Source organism: Epinephelus fuscoguttatus, linkage group LG24 (genome assembly GCF_011397635.1).
Source record: "Epinephelus fuscoguttatus linkage group LG24, E.fuscoguttatus.final_Chr_v1".
NCBI lineage: Eukaryota > Metazoa > Chordata > Actinopteri > Perciformes > Serranidae > Epinephelus > Epinephelus fuscoguttatus.
This window is the reverse complement of record NC_064775.1, coordinates 1,731,485-1,749,244: the sequence shown is the minus strand read 5'-3', so window position 1 is coordinate 1,749,244 and position 17,760 is coordinate 1,731,485. Positions and strand designations below refer to the sequence as shown.

General features: G+C 42.7%; 1 protein-coding gene across 6 annotated transcripts in view; it reads left to right on the top strand.

The window, feature by feature from the left end:
- The window catches only part of agap1 (ArfGAP with GTPase domain, ankyrin repeat and PH domain 1), a 193,572-nt gene that overhangs the window by 122,878 nt on the left and 52,934 nt on the right, over positions 1–17,760 (top strand). For 4 of the 6 annotated variants that reach the window (XR_007448760.1, XM_049570049.1, XM_049570045.1 and 1 more), the window contains exons 10-12: positions 5,696–5,800; positions 13,106–13,283; positions 15,695–15,859. Coding sequence is in view for 5 of the 6 variants with exons in the window: in XM_049570049.1 (XP_049426006.1) it covers positions 5,696–5,800; positions 13,106–13,283; positions 15,695–15,859 (448 nt within the window). In the remaining variant the exon portion in view is untranslated. The remainder of the gene's footprint in view (positions 1–5,695; positions 5,801–13,105; positions 13,284–15,694; positions 15,860–17,760) is intronic. The other 2 variants (XM_049570050.1, XM_049570047.1) reach the window with 1 other exon arrangement.

The window sequence follows — 17,760 nt, the reverse complement described above, 5'->3', positions numbered from 1 at the left end:
AAAGGTCAAATTCCTGCCTTCATTTTGGCTTCTAGTTTCTGATGTTTGTGTCTGACTCTTTGTGTCTGAGGTGATGATGACAGGATGTAGATGATGATGACAGGATGTAGATGATGAAGGCAGGATGTAGATGATGAAGGCAGGATGTAGATGATGAAGGCAGGATGTAGGTGATGAAGGCAGGATGTAGATGATGAAGGCAGGATGTAGGTGATGAAGGCAGGATGTAGATGATGAAGGCAGGATGTAGGTGATGAAGGCAGGATGTAGATGATGAAGGCAGGATGTAGGTGATGAAGGCAGGATGTAGATGATGAAGGCAGGATGTAGGTGATGAAGGCAGGATGTAGATGATGAAGGCAGGATGTAGATGATGAAGGCAGGATGTAGGTGATGAAGGCAGGATGTAGATGATGAAGGCAGGATGTAGGTGATGAAGGCAGGATGTAGATGATGAAGGCAGGATGTAGGTGATGAAGGCAGGATGTAGATGATGAAGGCAGGATGTAGGTGATGAAGGCAGGATGTAGGTGATGATGACAGGATGTAGGTGATGATGGCAGGATGTAGGCGATGATGACAGGACGTAGGTGATGAAGGCAGGATGTAGATGATGAAGGCAGGATGTAGGTGATGAAGGCAGGATGTAGGTGATGATGACAGGATGTAGGTGATGATGACAGGATGTAGATGATGAAGGCAGGATGTAGGTGATGATGACAGGATGTAGGTGATGATGACAGGATGTAGGTGATGATGACAGGATGTAGGCGATGATGACAGGACGTAGGTGATGATGACAGGATGTAGGTGATGATGACAGGACGTAGGCGATGATGACAGGACGTAGGTGATGATGGCAGGATGTAGGTGATGAAGGCAGGATGTAGATGATGAAGGCAGGATGTAGGTAATGATGACAGGATGTAGGCGATGACGGCAGGATGCAGATGATGAAGGCAGGATGTAGATGATGAAGGCAGGATGTAGGTGATGATGGCAGGATGTAGGTGATGATGGCAGGACGTAGGTGATGATGACAGGACGTAGGTAACAAAGACAGGATGTAGGTTGTGATGGCATGACGTAGGGGATATCCGGCTGACATAGGTATGTCATGTAGAGGGAAGTTTGAATTTTATTTTTAAGAATTCAATTCATTTTTCAAGAGAAAAATCAGAACTTTTAATTATTTGGTGGAAAAATGCACGTACATTTTGTAGGAAGTAAATGGAGAGGCTGAGTGGGGCCTGACGGGATCATTCATATTTCGGAGGAGGTTCATCAGGAATGTTTACCATTAATCCTGATTAATTCTAATGGAAAGCTTCCACCTTAAACACTCTTGGAATTTTGCACCCCTACTCACGTAGAGTTTTTCAGCCCGCTTGAAGCAAACATAGACAACCGAACAAAAACAGGAACCTTGGTTCAGACTCTTGAACTCTCGTCCCTTGATAATAATTACATGTCCGTATAATCTCAGTGAGCTGCACCTCTGTAAATCTGTCCATTGATTCAGATTGATAAACTCCCATGAGTGTGTGCTGACCTAAAAAGTCTTAATTGACGACCGTCCGAATGTAAACGCACACACACACACACACACGCCTGGAAACATGTTGCCGCTCGGTCGCTCACTAACAGGCAGTAATGGATGATCAGCTGGCCTGACAGCTGCACGGCTGCCGGCAGCTTTCACTTCAGAGCAGCAGGAAGCTCGTCAAGTCGTGTTTAGCGCACCGTGGGGAACCCCTGTTGTTGCAGCAACACACACACACACACACACACACACACACACACACACACACACTGATCTGTTTTACTTCCTCATGACATGAACTGAAATTAGTGTTAATCACTGGGAACAACATCACTGACCTGACGAAGCTCCGCGGACGTAAAACTCGACTTCAGAGTGATAATGTGAATGTTCTCTGGCTGTTACTGATCCTGAACACACCACATTGGGAACTCTTTTCACCTCGTATCTCGGATAATGTTGCAGTCGTTCATCTGTACCGTTTCTGTTTAACACCACTTTAATGCACCAGACGTGTTTGTGACACGTTGGTTAAATGACGTTTAAACATCTGTATCATTGAATACATTCACACTGGTTTGAACAAGCCGGTCTGCTGCAGTCCACGATATTGACCCTTTGATGACGTATTCTGTGGGCGGAGCCAAACTGGTGGCCGAAAGGAGAGAGTGTCGTGGTGAAAAATAAACCATCATAAGAGTTGTAAAAACTCACATTCGTCAAACATGGATTTGTCTTATTGTCCTTGATTCATAGTTGCAAAGACGTTCCCATGTAATAAATTTAATGCAGAAGTACAGCTTAGCAACGTGCTAGCGTGCTAGCTAGCTAACGCTTTCTGCTGATTAACACCTTGATCATAACAAAGTATATTAACTGTCACCACTGCTTACGTTAGAAAGGACACCACAAGAAAGCCTGTACTGTGCGTTTAGATCAGTTCATCTGCATCCAGGCAGGGAGGGTGAAAGGCTCGCTAATGTTAGCCATGTAGCTAACGTAGCTACGTAGAAACAAACTGATCTACGACTTGTTTTCTTGTGGTGTCCTGTCTAAAATGGGCGTTGGTGAAAGTGTCTATAATCTCTTATGATCAAGGAGTTAACAAGCCGTCTGCTGTTGGATCAGTAGAGTCAGTGCGGTTCATCCTCTGGGGGGCCGTGAATGTCCAAACCGCTGCCTTTTACCATTTCATTGAATAAATCTTGAGATATTTTCGGTCAAAACTTTGACTTGCCGTTGGGCTGAATGAAAAGTTAGAGGATAGCCAGTTTCTTTAGGGTTCATCCTGTGGGGAACATGAACCTTATTTCCTTTCAATCCATCCAATAGTTGTTGAGATAGTTCAAAATCAGTTGATCACAAAAATACGTACGGTTCATCCTCAGGGGAGCATAAATGTCTGAACCAAGACTCTTGAGAACTCGTTACGGTAAAAACTTTGACTTGCTAGTGGCACTAAATGAAAAGTCAGAGGATAACCAATTTCTTTGGGGTTCATCCTGTAGGGAACATGAATGTCTGAACCAAATTTCATGACAGTCCATTCAACATTTGCCGAGATATTTTAGCTGGAATCAAAGTTGTGGATCAACCGATTACCCGACATGGCTGCTAGAACCAAACGTATCTTTATTATAACTGCAGAAATAGCACGGCACAAACACCAGAAGTTTTTATCGGGTCGTTTCAATCAAATTTGACTCTGTTGACGTTCTTTTGCGTCCGCTGTCACTGCGTATTTATTACAGGATGACTTGCCGTCAGACGTCTCACCTCGTAGACTCTTTAGGAAGACATTTTGGACACAGACACTCGTCCTTTACACCACTCACTGCCCGCATTCGACTCCCCTCTTTGTCACTCTGAAGCGTCCCTTCTTGGCATTATGTCACCGCCAATTACACCAAATGTGCCGTCACTGGCGGCGAGGGGTCACCCAGGGCCTGCCGCTCTTGTCCCGCCGCCACCACCGACCAGCCTTAATGAAAGCTGAGCGGTCAGGGCAGCGGGGAGCAGGCTTCTGTCCATCAGCCGGTCTGTCCATCTCACATCTCACCCCCACTTCCTCCTCCTCCTCTTCTTCTTCAGTGGTGCCTCCCCCCTCCCCTCCCCCCTTCGTCCCTTCACGGCTGGACTCTATTAATATCCTCTGTCGGAGTGTTAATGTTGTAGAGGTCCAGTGAAGTGACACGCGTGGCAGCGCGGCTGTAATTGCTAATCAGCGGACAGTTTTATCCCCCGCCGCCGCCACCCCCCCCCCCCCTGCCTCTCTGATCTCCCTCTTTCTCTCCCTCGCCGTCTCTTTGACCTTCGTGCTCTCTCCCTCTCTAACCTAATGAATCCGGCTCAAATGAAGTGTGGGCGGGCGGCGGGCGCTCGGCCTAAACGGTCAGTCAGCCGCGGCTGATGTGCGTAGGAGAGAGGAAGTGAAACGGGGATGTTGAAACACGAGTCAGACGATTAAATAACTGCTGATTTCTCGCCGTTGTCCACTTCCTTTCAGCTCCGATGTTAACGTGTTGTTTTTTGGGGAATAGACGAACTCTTTATTTAATCCATCTTCTGGCTGGAAGCTCGTTATCTTCGCTCCGAAGCCTCTGAATTAAATTCAGCTCCAGTGTTCACAAAAAGCTGAATCTAAGAATCGAGATGTAGGACACGCTGTCCAGATACTTTTGGCCACTTTCGGTCTAGTAATCTTAATCTTAATGTTGCAGCAATCTGTAATATTTAGGTTTCACATGGTCATGAAGTTCCTGGAAAAGTTATGAAATCAGAAGAACTGTCGTCCAGGTCTTTGAATGTTCGGAATTCATAGACTTTTGGAAAAGTTTTGAACGTACATTGTGTAGCGTAGCGTTTCAGAGTTGGAGAGAAAATGTTGCACGTATTTTCTGCTAACAGGTGCTGAAGGCTCAACTGTGGCTCTGAGTTCATGTAGCTGGCGTTAGCTAGAGCCTCCAGTCACAGTGTGTCCTCTGTCTGACTCCGCACCGCTACAGACCACCTCGCCGGGACGAGAGCAGGCAGCAGCTCCGGCTCCAGATCAGCAAACTTGCTGCTGTTACACGAGTTAGACCCGCCACTGGATGCACTGAGAGAGTTCAAGCTGCTGCAGCCACTAACCAGAGGGTCTGTTTCCAGAGCTGCTGCCTGCTTTGGCAAAAATGTCGACATGGACTCAAGAATAAACTTAGTTAACGTTGGTGGTCAAGGGTCAAAGGTCAAGATAATGAGTACCCTCTCATCCTAGTGAACACACAATCTCAAGAAGGCCGTAGGGAGGGAATTTTCTCAGATTTGGCACTAACGTTCACTTGGACTTAATGAGGAACTCATTGGATTTTGATGGTCAAAGATCAATGAATTCACCTTCATGTGGTATTTAAAGAATACCTTGAGGGAATTTTGTTTTTCGAATTTGGCGCAAACATCAACTTTGAATCAACAACGATGATTAGAAATTGGTGGTCAAAGGTCACTCATTCTTGTGAATGTGATATCTCCAGAGCGCCTTGAGAGAATTTTGTCAAATATGGCACCAACTTCCACTTGGACTCAACGATGAACTGATGAATTGATGAATTTGGCGCAAACGTCTACTCATACTCATACAAGGATAAACTTGTTAAAATATGGTGGTCATGGTCTTTGAGACCCTGTCCATGAACACAATATCTCAAGAAGGTCTTGAGGCAGTTTTTTTTTTTCAAATTTGGCACAAACATCATCTTGGAATCAACAGTTAACTCATAAAAAGTTGGTGGTCAAAGGTTAGTGGGGCCTTGCATCCATCTCAGTCTTGTAAATGTGATATCTTAAGAGTCTTAAGGGAATTTTCTCAAATTTGGCACAAACGTCCACTGGGACTCTATCACTTAACTAATCAAAATATGGTGGTTGACAGTCAGACGTGTTTTTGGCCATAACTCAAGAATTAATTGGCAAAATTTGACAAAATTGAACACAAATGTCTGACAGGATAAAATAATATCAATATGATGATATTTTGTATCTCAAAGGTCAAGGGTCAGTGTCACTGTGACATCATAATGTTTTTACATGACATCATCAGGAACAGAAGAGTTTGTGTGTGTGCGTGTGTGTGTGTGTGTTTAACGTATTGAACGTGTCGTCTCCTGTCTGCAGGGCATGCTGCTGAAGAGGAGCGGTAAATCCCTCAACAAGGAGTGGAAGAAGAAGTATGTGACGCTGTGTGACAACGGACTGCTCACCTACCACCCGAGTCTGCATGTACGACCCGCACACACACACACACACACACACACACACACACACACAGTCATTACAAACCCTCTCTGATTGCTTATTAGACTCCAGCGCTCTGCCAGCCTGCGCTGACCTCCATCTATCTGCTGCTCTTCATCTCCCTCCTGTATGTGTGTGTGTGTTCCCAGACACCACTTGGCCATCACACACACACACACACACACACACACACACACACACACACACACACACACACACACGCACGCACAGTGTTGATGGCTTGTGTATTAATTAGGACTCGTCATCTGTTTGCCCACGTTGGCGTTGATGATGTGAATATCAGCTGTAATGTCTCTGCTAATTGCCCCGGCTCTCTGCCCTGTTGGCACAATATCCTGCCCCGACGCCGCTTTATTATCACACACACACACACACACACACACACACACACACACACACACACACACACACACACACACACAGTTTTTGGTACTGAGTTTCTCTCTCTGTCTTCTGCCTCGTATTGATGCTAGGAGCGTCACGTTCAACAGATTTTCTCCACTGACTTTAACGTAAAGACATTTTTTTTTATTATTAAATAATTTAAATAAAATTTAGTTTACATGTTTTTTAATCTTAGTTTGTTTTTTCAGTTTCCCATTAAATATAAAATAAAGTGTCACGAGAGAAACAGTTGTACAGCAGCTGCAGCACAAAGTAGGAACTCAGTGAACAAATCCAAAATACACACAACGCCAAAAATCTATTTAAAAAAAAAAAAATTAATCTGTTAAATTGTTAATAAATTTCAAGAAACCCTTTAATTTTAATGATAACCACAGTTTTTCTGAGATTTTCAGAGTAAAAGTCCAGTTAAATACTTTGGAACAACCTCCCATTGAATGTCCAGTTGGCAGAACTTTACAGGGACATTTTTTGGGCAATTCGTGTCACGTTCTTGAGCAACAATGCCAAATGTTTTTCTGTGTCTTATGTCACAGTAAACTGAATATATTTGACAAATTAAGATTTTTAAATATCTTGATTTGGCTGTGAGGATTCGTAAAGTCGTGTAGCAGTTTGTGCTGATGTGATATTGTTTTTAGGATTTGGCTTTTTGTGCCTGTTTCTTTACCTCCGTTATTTATCAGTGCCATTTTACAGAAAAACAAATGTACCAATTGTCATGTAACGTGTTGGAAGGGTGTTGCATCAGCCAGAACAAAACCCATTAAAGTTTGGAATCACAGATTAATACACAAATTATTTTTCTCTTTCGTTACACTGTCCGATTGGAGATTAGTTAATTCATGCGCTTTGTGTTGAAGTCCGTTCACCACTAACTGACAGAGAGTCAGAGCGTAAGATAAATGAAGGAGTCGAAACTACGGAAGCAAATAAGTGACAGAAATATTTGAATTTAAACACTTGATACTTAATATGTGAATTTATATACGACTAAATTTATAAAATTGAAATATTTTACTTTGAAAACCGTGAATTTGTTCTGAATTCACCTCTTTGAAATTATAAAGTTAAATATGCAAATTTGTGCTATTTTTTTTATGTTCATAAATTCATCTTAAAAAATTCTACTTTTATTATTGAAAAAAAAAAAAGAAAGAAAAAATTGGTCCAATTCAGATCTAGAATTCATAAAGAACATCAGTCCATTTGATTGGTCAAAACATTCAGTATCAGTCGCCTGCTGTGGCCTGAGGAGCCTGGATGTCGCTTATTGAATTTTTTCAACTTAAAATTTTTAGATCTTAATCTGGCCAATCAAATTTGACTAATCTGAATCAAAAACCTTTTTTTTTTTTTTTTTTTTTAAGTTGAATTTGTGGATCCCAATTTGAGCAACCAAATTTCATTCATTCATTCATTCATTCATTCATTCATTCATCTTCTAACCGCTTCATCCTCTTGAGGGTCGCGGGGGGGCTGGAGCCTATCCCAGCTGACACTGGGTGAGAGGCAGGGTTCACCCTGGACAGGTCACCAGACTATCACAGGGCTGACACATAGAGACAAACAACCATTCACACTCACATCCACACCTACGGACAATTTAGAGTCACCAATTAACCTGCATGTCTTTGGACTGTGGGAGGAAGCTGGAGCACCTGGAGGAAACCCACGCTGACACAGGGAGAACATGTCAGAGCACCTGGAGGAAACCCACGCTGACACGGGGAGAACATGCAAACTCTGCACAGAAGGGCTCCCACGCCCGGGATCGAACCGGCAACCCTCTTGCTGTGAGGCGAGAGTGCTAACCACCACACCACCGTGCCGCCCTGGAACAAATTTGTTTACTTATTTTTATTTTTATTTTTGAAATTCTCAAAATTCAATTTTTGGATCTGAATTTGACCAAGCGAATTTTAACAATCTGAAACAAATCCGTTTTTTTGTTTGTTTGTTTGTTTGTTTTTATTGTTATTATTTTATTTTAATTCTGAAAATTGAATTCTTGGATCAAATTTGACTTTGTGAATTTTAGAAATCTGATCTTTTTTTTTTTTTTATTTAATTTCAAGAGTTACATTTTTGGGTCCATATTTGTGGGGAAAAAAAAATGTTGTTCTTTTTTCCCCCAAATTCTGAAAGTTGAAGTTTTGGATAGAAATTCGTGAACATTAAAAAAATGTTTAAATTTAAGTTTTAAAATTGCAAATCAATAAATTTCACATTTTGATTTCAAAGCCGTGAATTCACAACAAATAAATTTAGACACAGTTTTCAAAGTTAAATAATTCAGTGTTGTGAATTAAGTAATCAATATTTGTCTCGTATTTGTTTCCATGACAAACATGATTTTCATTTTGTTAAATTTGCTGATTTTTATTTTCTATAAATGAATCATATGTTTCGTCCATAAAATGTCAGAGAAGTGAAAAATGTTTCGTTAAATCATTCACGTTAAAGTCACGAGACAAAGAAACTGAGACGTTGAAGCAGCAGCAGATGTTTATTGATTTATCGATTATTAAAACAGTTATTTTTCTCGCCGTCAGCTGATGAACTTATCATCTTCAGAAACATTAAATCAGCTGATGAATAACACACAGAGGTTTAAACCTCAGAGGGTTCGGTGTGTTTGAGCAAGGCAGCTCTGCAGCCTGCAAGTCGTCGGTTCGATTCCCCGCGGAGCCGAGAAACACTTCACCAAACTGCACACGTCCGTCACCGATCAGAGCAGCTGATGCAGGAAATTAGTGTTAAAACTCATCACTTAACACATCAACACACACTCATGTGTAAACACACACACACACACACACACACACACAAACCCCCTCCAGCACCAAAAAGCCAGTTTCTTTCTTTCTTTCTTTTTTTTTCTGCATCTGCAGCTCAAGCGTCAATTAGCGTGTTTGCGGAGGCTAATCGAATGAAACTCAATCAGCGCCGCTAATTGCCCGACTATGTGCAAAGAAATCACATTAATGCCGCTAATTAAGTGGATGGCAGTAGATGCCACCTAATTGGCAACAAAGTCTCGTCCAAACTGAAGAAGACGAAGACGGAGCCAAAAAAAAAAAAAAAAATGCCAACAACCAGGTGAGAGAGAGAGAGAGAGAGAGAGAGAGAGATTAATCAGCCGGATTCTGAGAGGAGGCTGAAATCATGTCAGACAGGAAACAGTTTGTCCGCCTGCAGCTGTGGCTTCAACATCGTATCCAACACCTTCTGCTGTGGCCCCGCCCCCCTGCAGGTGAACACTGTCTGTCATCAGATTAATTATGACACTGAACAAGCTGAACTAAAGGTCCACTGACTCTTTCTTATTAACCCTGTGTGTGCAGTGTGACTGTTTAGAATATATTTAAAAAGATTAGAAAGAAAATAAAATTAGGAATATTTAAAATATCTATAAAAAAAACAAAAGAACATTTATAAAAGGAAAAAATAAATAAATAAATATCTGGTTTAATTATTGTGGTGTTTTGGTGGAGAGACAAGAAACATAAATATAAAATAAAATTAAGAAATATTTTCAAAATGTATTTTCTTTTTTTTTGAAAATCTGTGTACAATGTCAGTTTAAAAATAAAATAATGAAATAATAAAAATAATCATACGAATAAATGAATTCACAGTGTGTCATTATCTCAAAAAGATTTTAAAATTATTTAAAAAGAGCAATTAAAAAGTCAAATTTAAAAAAAAACAAGATAATGAAAAAATAAAAAAATATGAAAAAATAAAATTCTTACATTAAATAAAATAAATAGAATAAATTTTAAAAAGCCATTTTAAATGTGACAGAACTAGGTGGGTAAAATAATATGAAAATAACAAATTGTTGATGTTTAATCTCATTCATGGATTAAACTTAATTCCTGTTTTACCACCTGTTTACATCTCTGCATATTCCATACCTTTAACTCCAGTTTATTCACGCTGCACTTCCTGTCCACCTTGATGTTTTATTTTATGATTAAAGTATAATTAGCTCCGTGTTTTAATGCCTGACATTTAACATTTTGTTGATATTTAAGGTTTTTATTTGTGCACATGACGATAAATAACGTTTGTCTACGACTGCAGCACTGTGAGCAGGGTGTTCCTAATAAACTGGACACTGTGTGGACATCATCACACTAAACTCTGCGTGTTTGCGTCCACTCTGTCGTTTCATCATTTTTACACCTCCGTCACCGTCATCACTTCCTGCTTAATGTTTCCTGTCTGCCCGCCGAGCTTCTTCTTCTTCTCCTCCTTCATCTCCCGCCGTCTCTCCGTCCATCGATCGTCTCTTTTTGGACGCACACGCTCTGTATGGATTCACGTTTCCCTCCACGTCAGCAGAATCCAGCTCTCTGTTCCTGTCCCATTTTTCACACTGACGCCGCCACCGCCGCCGTTTATGCATCCATTTATACACACACACATTTACATACGCACTCATGCATGCACACACACACCACCTGCTGTCGGTGTGTTTGGTCGATACACACATCCGTCCTGGACGCCGCTGCGTGGCGTGGACGATCGGGCCGATGATGAAAGCTCCTCGATGCAAATGGAGACTCAATTACCTCGGTCAATCTGTCGGAGGGGAGTGTGTGTGTGTGTGTGTGTGTGTGTGTGTGTGTGTGTGTGTAGGGGTTTACCCAGCGGGCCCCTGGCTCGAGGGCTCTCCGGTGGCTTGTTAAGACGCCATCGAGAGCACTTGGCTTTGAATTGGCCTTTTGTCAGCCGAGCTGCCAGAGGGAGGCGGGACACACTCACAGAGAGTGTGTGTGTTGTCGGAGTGTGTCCCTGCAAGTCCATCGTTGTGAGGACCAATTAGAGTGTTCGAGCTGCAGAGCGAGGACGTTGTCTTCGGTCCTCGCTCCTCTATAAACGGCTGTCTGAGGACGAGGAGCTGGTTCGGGTTTGAAGTCGTAATTAGGTCCAGGTTAATGTGTCCTCGTGTCCTGACGAGTGGACAGGTGTTTGGAAAACACTCGTTGCCAGACATTTAGTTTTATTTACTCTTACAAAAGTTTGGACTTCTGTAATCACCGACAAAACCTGAACCTAAACCAGTACGTGAGGACCAGCAGACATTTCCTCACTTTCTAATAAATCCATACTCTCAAACTGTCAAAGTGTCCCCAATCTCCAAAAATCTCCTTCAACCCTAAGGACGTATTTCTAAAATGCCCTCACTTCCTCGAACTCAAAAGACATATTTTCAAAAGTTCTTGACTTCTAAAAGAGTCCATATTTTAAAAGTCCTTACTTTCCAATAATTTCTTGACTCTCCTCACTTTCTAAAAATGTCCTCTTTTTCTAAATCAGTCTTCACTTTCTAAAATGTCCTAACTTTCGGAAGATGTCCAGAGTTTCTAAAAAACGCCGTCACTTTCTAAAGGTGTCATACATTTGGAAGATGTCTCCACTTTCTAAAAAAAAGTCCACGTTTTAAAAATGCCCTCACTTCCTCGAAATCAGAGGACATTTTTTCAAAAGTTCTTGCTCTCCAAAATTTCCTTTCTCTCCAAAGATGTCTACACTTTATTTAAATCCAGTCCATGCATTAAACAAAGTCCTTACTTTCTTAATATATTCTTAAACTCTAAGGATTTCTTTCTACAAATGTCTTCACTTTTTAAAAATATCCTCACTTTCTGAAAATGTCCTCAGTTTCTAAAAACACCGTCACTTTCCAAAGGTGTCTTAAGTTTGGAAAAGATGTCTCCACTTTCTAAAGAAGTCCAGGTTTTAAAAATGTCCTTACCTCCTGAAACTATAAAGACATCGTTCTTAAAGTCATCACGATAAAAAAAAATCCTCATTTGTCCTCACTTTCTTAAAATGTCCTCACTCTCTCAGAATCACCTTCTAAAATAAAAGTCCACGTTTTAAAAATGTCCTCACTTTCCAAAGATGTCCTCGGCTTCTCAAAATGTCTTCTCTTTCTAAAAATGTCCACACTTTCTCAAAAAATCTTCACTTTTCAAAAAATGTCTTAACTTTCTAAAGATGTCCAAAATGTCTTAACTTTCCAAAACAGTCCTCACTCTAGAAAAATGTCCTCACTTTATGAAAAATGTCCTCACTTTCCATAAACGTCCAAAATGTCCTCTGTGTCCTGTCTTAAACGTCCTGGTCCTCACAAAGATAGCAGTCCAGTGGTGGATTTAATCCGGCCCAGCAGGCGGTGCAAGCTTTGTTTCTCCTTGTCTCCTTCATGTTGAAGAGGAGGCCGACCTCCCACAATGCCCTGCTCCTCTGGGGTCAGTGCTGACACTCCACCCGGCTCAGAGGGGGAGCGGGGGGTGGATTTAACAAGCGCCCCTCGTCCGTCATTAACACCTCTACTTGTGTTTCCACTCACCTCTCTGATCCGGAGGAGAGCTCATCATCAGGGGGCGGTCCAGGCGTCCGGCGGCGTTCAGGTCGTGTTCCGGGCGTGTTGGCGAACGGGCGGAGCCAATCAGAGCCAGCGTGGTCGGCCACTTCAGCGCCGCTTTGAGGGATTAGTGTGGCTTTGTTCCTGCTGTATAATATTGGGATACATCTGATTTATTATCCGGAGTTAATCCCCTCCCCCCACTGAGCGACACACTCGTCGTGAGCAACGCTTTTTTTTTTTTTTTTTTTTTTTTTAAAGCTGTGTTCACTTTCCCAAACTGTCCTCGCTTTCTAAAAACGTCTTGACTTTCTAAAAATGTCTTCACTTTCTAAAAACGTCCTCACTTCTTAAAAATGTCCTCACTTTCTAAATCAGTTTTCACTTTCTAAAAAGTCCACATTTCAAGCATGTCCTCACTTTCTAAAAATGTCTTCCCTTTCTAAACCGTCTCTGACCTTCCCCCTCCTGTCCCTCAGGACTACATGCAGAATGTCCACGGTAAGGAGATCGACCTGCTGAGGACCACGGTCAAGGTGCCGGGGAAGAGGCCGCCCCGCGCCGTGTCCACCTGCGCCGCCGTCCCGAGCCCCAAAACCAACGGTCTGACGAAGGACATGAGCAGCATGCAGCTGGGACAGACTCCAGGTGAGAGAGGTCAGTGTCCCCTGAATGTACCCTCAAACATGAGGCGTTAAAAATAAAACCAGGAAGTGCATCTGTGTATTTGAACATTGAAATGAATGAGAGTTTCTGTGACGTAGGGTTGGACTCCATGTCCCCGCGGCCCGGCGTCACGTCCAGGGGTCGGCGTGGAGGAACAACCATCAGTTGACACCGACATGAGAACATTTATTTTTTAATCAGCACTAATTGCAGCTCTTGATGCCTCATCATAAACACACGCGTGTTTCGTCCTCTGCTGAATATTCAAAGACGAGAAAGGAAAAAAAAAACGCATCCTTGAAACACACAGAACGCTTCTTTGCACCTGAAGGAAGACGTCGTAAAAAACAAAAGGTGCAGGGAAACGAGCGCTCCTCGGCGCCGCACATAAAAGCAGGTCTTATGAGGCGGTTAAATCAAACACACACTGGGATCCAGGAGGCCCGAGCTAATAGCATGAATATTCAGTGAGCCGTACTCCATGTACTAATTATTGTCATGAATATTAATGCAATCAGAGTCCTGGCTCCGCTCAGCCAGCACCAAGAGATGAGCTGTAATGAGAGGAGGAGGAGGGGGGGTGAATCACCCGGCTGTTGGAGCGAGCAGCCTCTTACTAACTCAAGGGTTTGATTTAAGCAGCCAGCTTGTAATGTAAGAAGCTGCCTTTTATGTGCCTCTGTGTGTGTGTGTTACACGGCCGACTGTGTTTGGACTATGGCTGCAAAATGCTGGGAATATTCGAGGTGGAAACTTTCCGTGGGAATTAGTGGGGACACAGTGTCAGAGTGTTTTTTTTTCTCAGGCTGCTGATGGAGACGAATCTTTGACAGAACTGTGAAACACAAAATTAACTCGAATTAAATTATTTGAACTACAGATCTTTCATAGAATTCTCCAAAATTCCAAGCTTCACTTTCCTCTGAAAATATCTGGAAATTTAACAGAAATGTTTCCAAATTTAACCAAAAATTTCCCGACTCTTTGTGACCATATTTTGTGGGGAAAAAAAATAAGTTTACTTTTGAAAGGTTTCTATTTTATGTCGAAAAATTTATTGAAAAATTAAAAAAATAAAAGATAATGAAAATAACAGAGCTTAAAGGGATTGTCATCATCGGGGGGCGGTGAGAGTCCTCACATCACTTGCGGAGATCCAAGGGGAGAGGAGGTAGCAACACAACTCCACCTAATGGAGGCTGACGGCGCCCCAGATTCAAACGTCCAAAAACACATCACTGAAACCACAAAATATCTCCATACTGCTCGCTTGTGCGTGAGACCAGCGAAAGCACGTGAACACACACGTGAGCGCGGTGCCCAGAGAGGCAGTCAGAGCTACAGGCTACAATGAGGCTAAAAACAGAGTTCAAATGAGGTTTTTCCAAACAACTTTTTATGTCGGGGCTTCAGGACACTTGGATCACTACGGACGAGCAGTATGGAGATATTTTGTGGTTTCAATGATGTGTTTTTGGACGTTTGAATCTGGGGCGCCGTCAGCCTCCATTAGGTGGAGTTGTGTTGCTACCTCCTCTCCCCTTGGATCTCTGCAAGTGATGTGAGGACTCTAAAACTTCACCTGAGCCTCCCTCGGCATATGGGTGAGTAGATAATGGCTGAATTTTCATTTTTGGGTGCCCCAAAATGTTTTTTTAAAAGGCGCAAATTTTATCCTGAGATTCTGAAAATGTTTCTTTGTTTGGTTTTTTGTTTTTTGAGATGAACTTAAACAAAATGTACGGACGCTTTGCAACACTAGGTTAGACACATGCGGCGCAAAAAATGAATAAATAAACACTTTCACCAATAAAAATTAGGATTTTATAATTGAAATTAATTGAAATTTACTTTTTTTCCCCTAAAAAATTCCCAAACTTATCCTCTCTCTACCAGAAATTTACCGACCCTTTGCAACATCAGGGGTTTTCCAAAATTTCCAGAGCTTCAGCTGGAAACTTTTCTGAAATTTAATGACCCTCTGTAAAAGAAAAAAGTAAAATTCTCAGTTGGCTGCTTTTACTGTTTGTTCCATTTCCTGTTTTGTGTCTTAACTTCCTGTTTTTTTTTTTTGTTGGGTGTCGTAAATAAACGTGCTGACACCACCTCCACTGTCAGACATGTCAGATATAAACGATCAGCAGTTACATGACGTCACGACAAGACTGAAAAGTCAGACGTCTAACTGCTAACTAGCATAGCACACCATAGTTTACCACACAGCTGTCAGGGGAAGATGCATTGTGGGTAATGGCGTCGTAAAAACTGAGCATCATGAGTCAAAGTGCGATGATGAATCAGTATCTGACTGAATGGACCTTTAAACAGACAGAAACGTATTTTAGAGTTGGACGTCCCTCGTCCTCTCAGACCGAAGACTTAAACCTGACGTCCTCCCTCAGGTTCGGTGACCAGCAGCTCGTCGGTGTCTCAGATGGCGAGCGGCGTCAGCTTGGTGTCCTTCAACAGTCGCGGCCTGGAGGGGATGCACCAGCGCTCGTACTCCGTCTCCAGCGCCGACCAGTGGACCGATGCCACTGTCATCGCCAACTCCGGAGTCAGCACAGGTAAACACAAACTTTGTTTAAACATGTCAGACGTCGGACAGTTTGTCTTGTCTTTATTTAAAAGCCTCACACACATCGGGTCCACACACGCAGCTCCACTGCAGGCAGCCTGCTGGGGCTCAGAGGGCCCCAGTGCGCAGCTCCGCGGGGGAGCCTATCATTTGTCTCCTATTGATCTAGCTGCCAGAACGCTAATGCTGCTTTAACTGTTCGTCAGGCTAATGGCCGCCCAGAGTGTGTGAGAGTCCTTAACTGCTGTGTTACCTTATAAACACACACGCACAGGGCGAGACGCTGAGACTGACAGCTGTCAGGCCATGTGTGTGTGTGTGTGTGTGTTGCCGTGACGATAAGCTTGACTGACAGCTCTGCAGTCAGTGTTTTGCCCCCCGGCCCTCCGCAAATAACGTTTAAAGCTGTGAAATGCTTTCAGTGGACTCCCAGGGGCCACACACACACACACACACACACACACACACACACACACACACACACACACACGTAGAGGTCTACATCTAATGGAAGAAGGAGCCCAGATTGTATCTGGAAGTGGATTCTGGCGACGTCTCGATGACACGACGTGATCAATATTCTGTTTACGCTTTTTAAAACTGCAGCAGGGAAAATTGGGGGAGTTTCAGCTCATTGCCGGGGTTCATAACGACGTCAGGAAGTTCATCTTTTTGAGTTTTGTTATCCTGAAAATTTAGCAAAACTTTAAAACAGCAAATCCAACAAGTTTATCCGAAGACAGCAAAGCAAAAAGTACGAAGAGCCAAACTCTGGGGGGGGGGGGGGGGGGGTTTCCTCTTCCGTCAATGAAACTGAGAGCTGACTCTGCCTCCTCTGACGCATCATTTCTATCAGTATCATTATACTCACATAATCAATATTTGAGAATGATTTTGATTTCTGACTGAATTTTGCCTGTGCTGCCAAGAATTGATTCATGTTAAATACATTGATGCCAAATGTAAGGAACTGGGTGAGAACAGCAGGTTCAGGGGGCGAAGCTGTCGCTGCAGCACCGATAGTTTCCATCTATGTTTCATTTCTTTTCTGTTTTATTTTAGACATTGCGCATACATGATCGCACCCCTACTCGGCATGTTTTGACTCTTGAAGCTGGAAATCCCCGCAGCAGTGGCTAACATCTCATACCGATGGCAAAACAACTGTTTAAGAAAGACGTGGGAAAGTTGTGGTGATGGGACGAAATCGGAACGCATTCCGAATCGGAATTGGCGGGGGATTGGTTGAATTGACCTATGGCTAAGCCCCGGCCTCAAACGTGATGAGCCAATCACAGTGCGTATAGCCATCCCCATACACTGGGACATTCTCTGCCTGGACGTCCATTGAAATGCATTACAGAAAGTCAGTTTGTTGGGTTTTATGAGCTTTTTCTGAGATTTGAAGTTTAAAAATGGTCAAACGGTGTGCATGGGGTACATGCAACTCTGACACAAGGTATCCTGAGAGGCTGGGCGACCAGGTGTATTTTTACACTTTAAACCACATCTCAAGCGAGAAAAGTGTCTCCTTTGGATAAAGTTGTGTGGTAACGTTAGACCACAACATCAACTCAACGTGAATAAGATTAACAATGATGTCTACATCTGTTCTAAGGTAAGTCAACATTGTGTTTGAGGCAACATATTGTCACTTTGCTGGAAAGAAATATAAAGTTATCTTTAACATCTCTAGCTAACGTTAGCTAAAGTTAGCCTAGCGTTAGCTCCTAGCTGCGTTGTTCATCATGTCACCTTGTTTGCTGGGAGTTCATTAGCCTATTTTGTTCTAGTTTTGTACTTTGGTGATGGTACATCATTGTTAGCTGTTGTCCAAAGGGCTCTAGTTAAGCTAACGTTAACTTCTGGAGCTTAGCTTCATTAACTTAT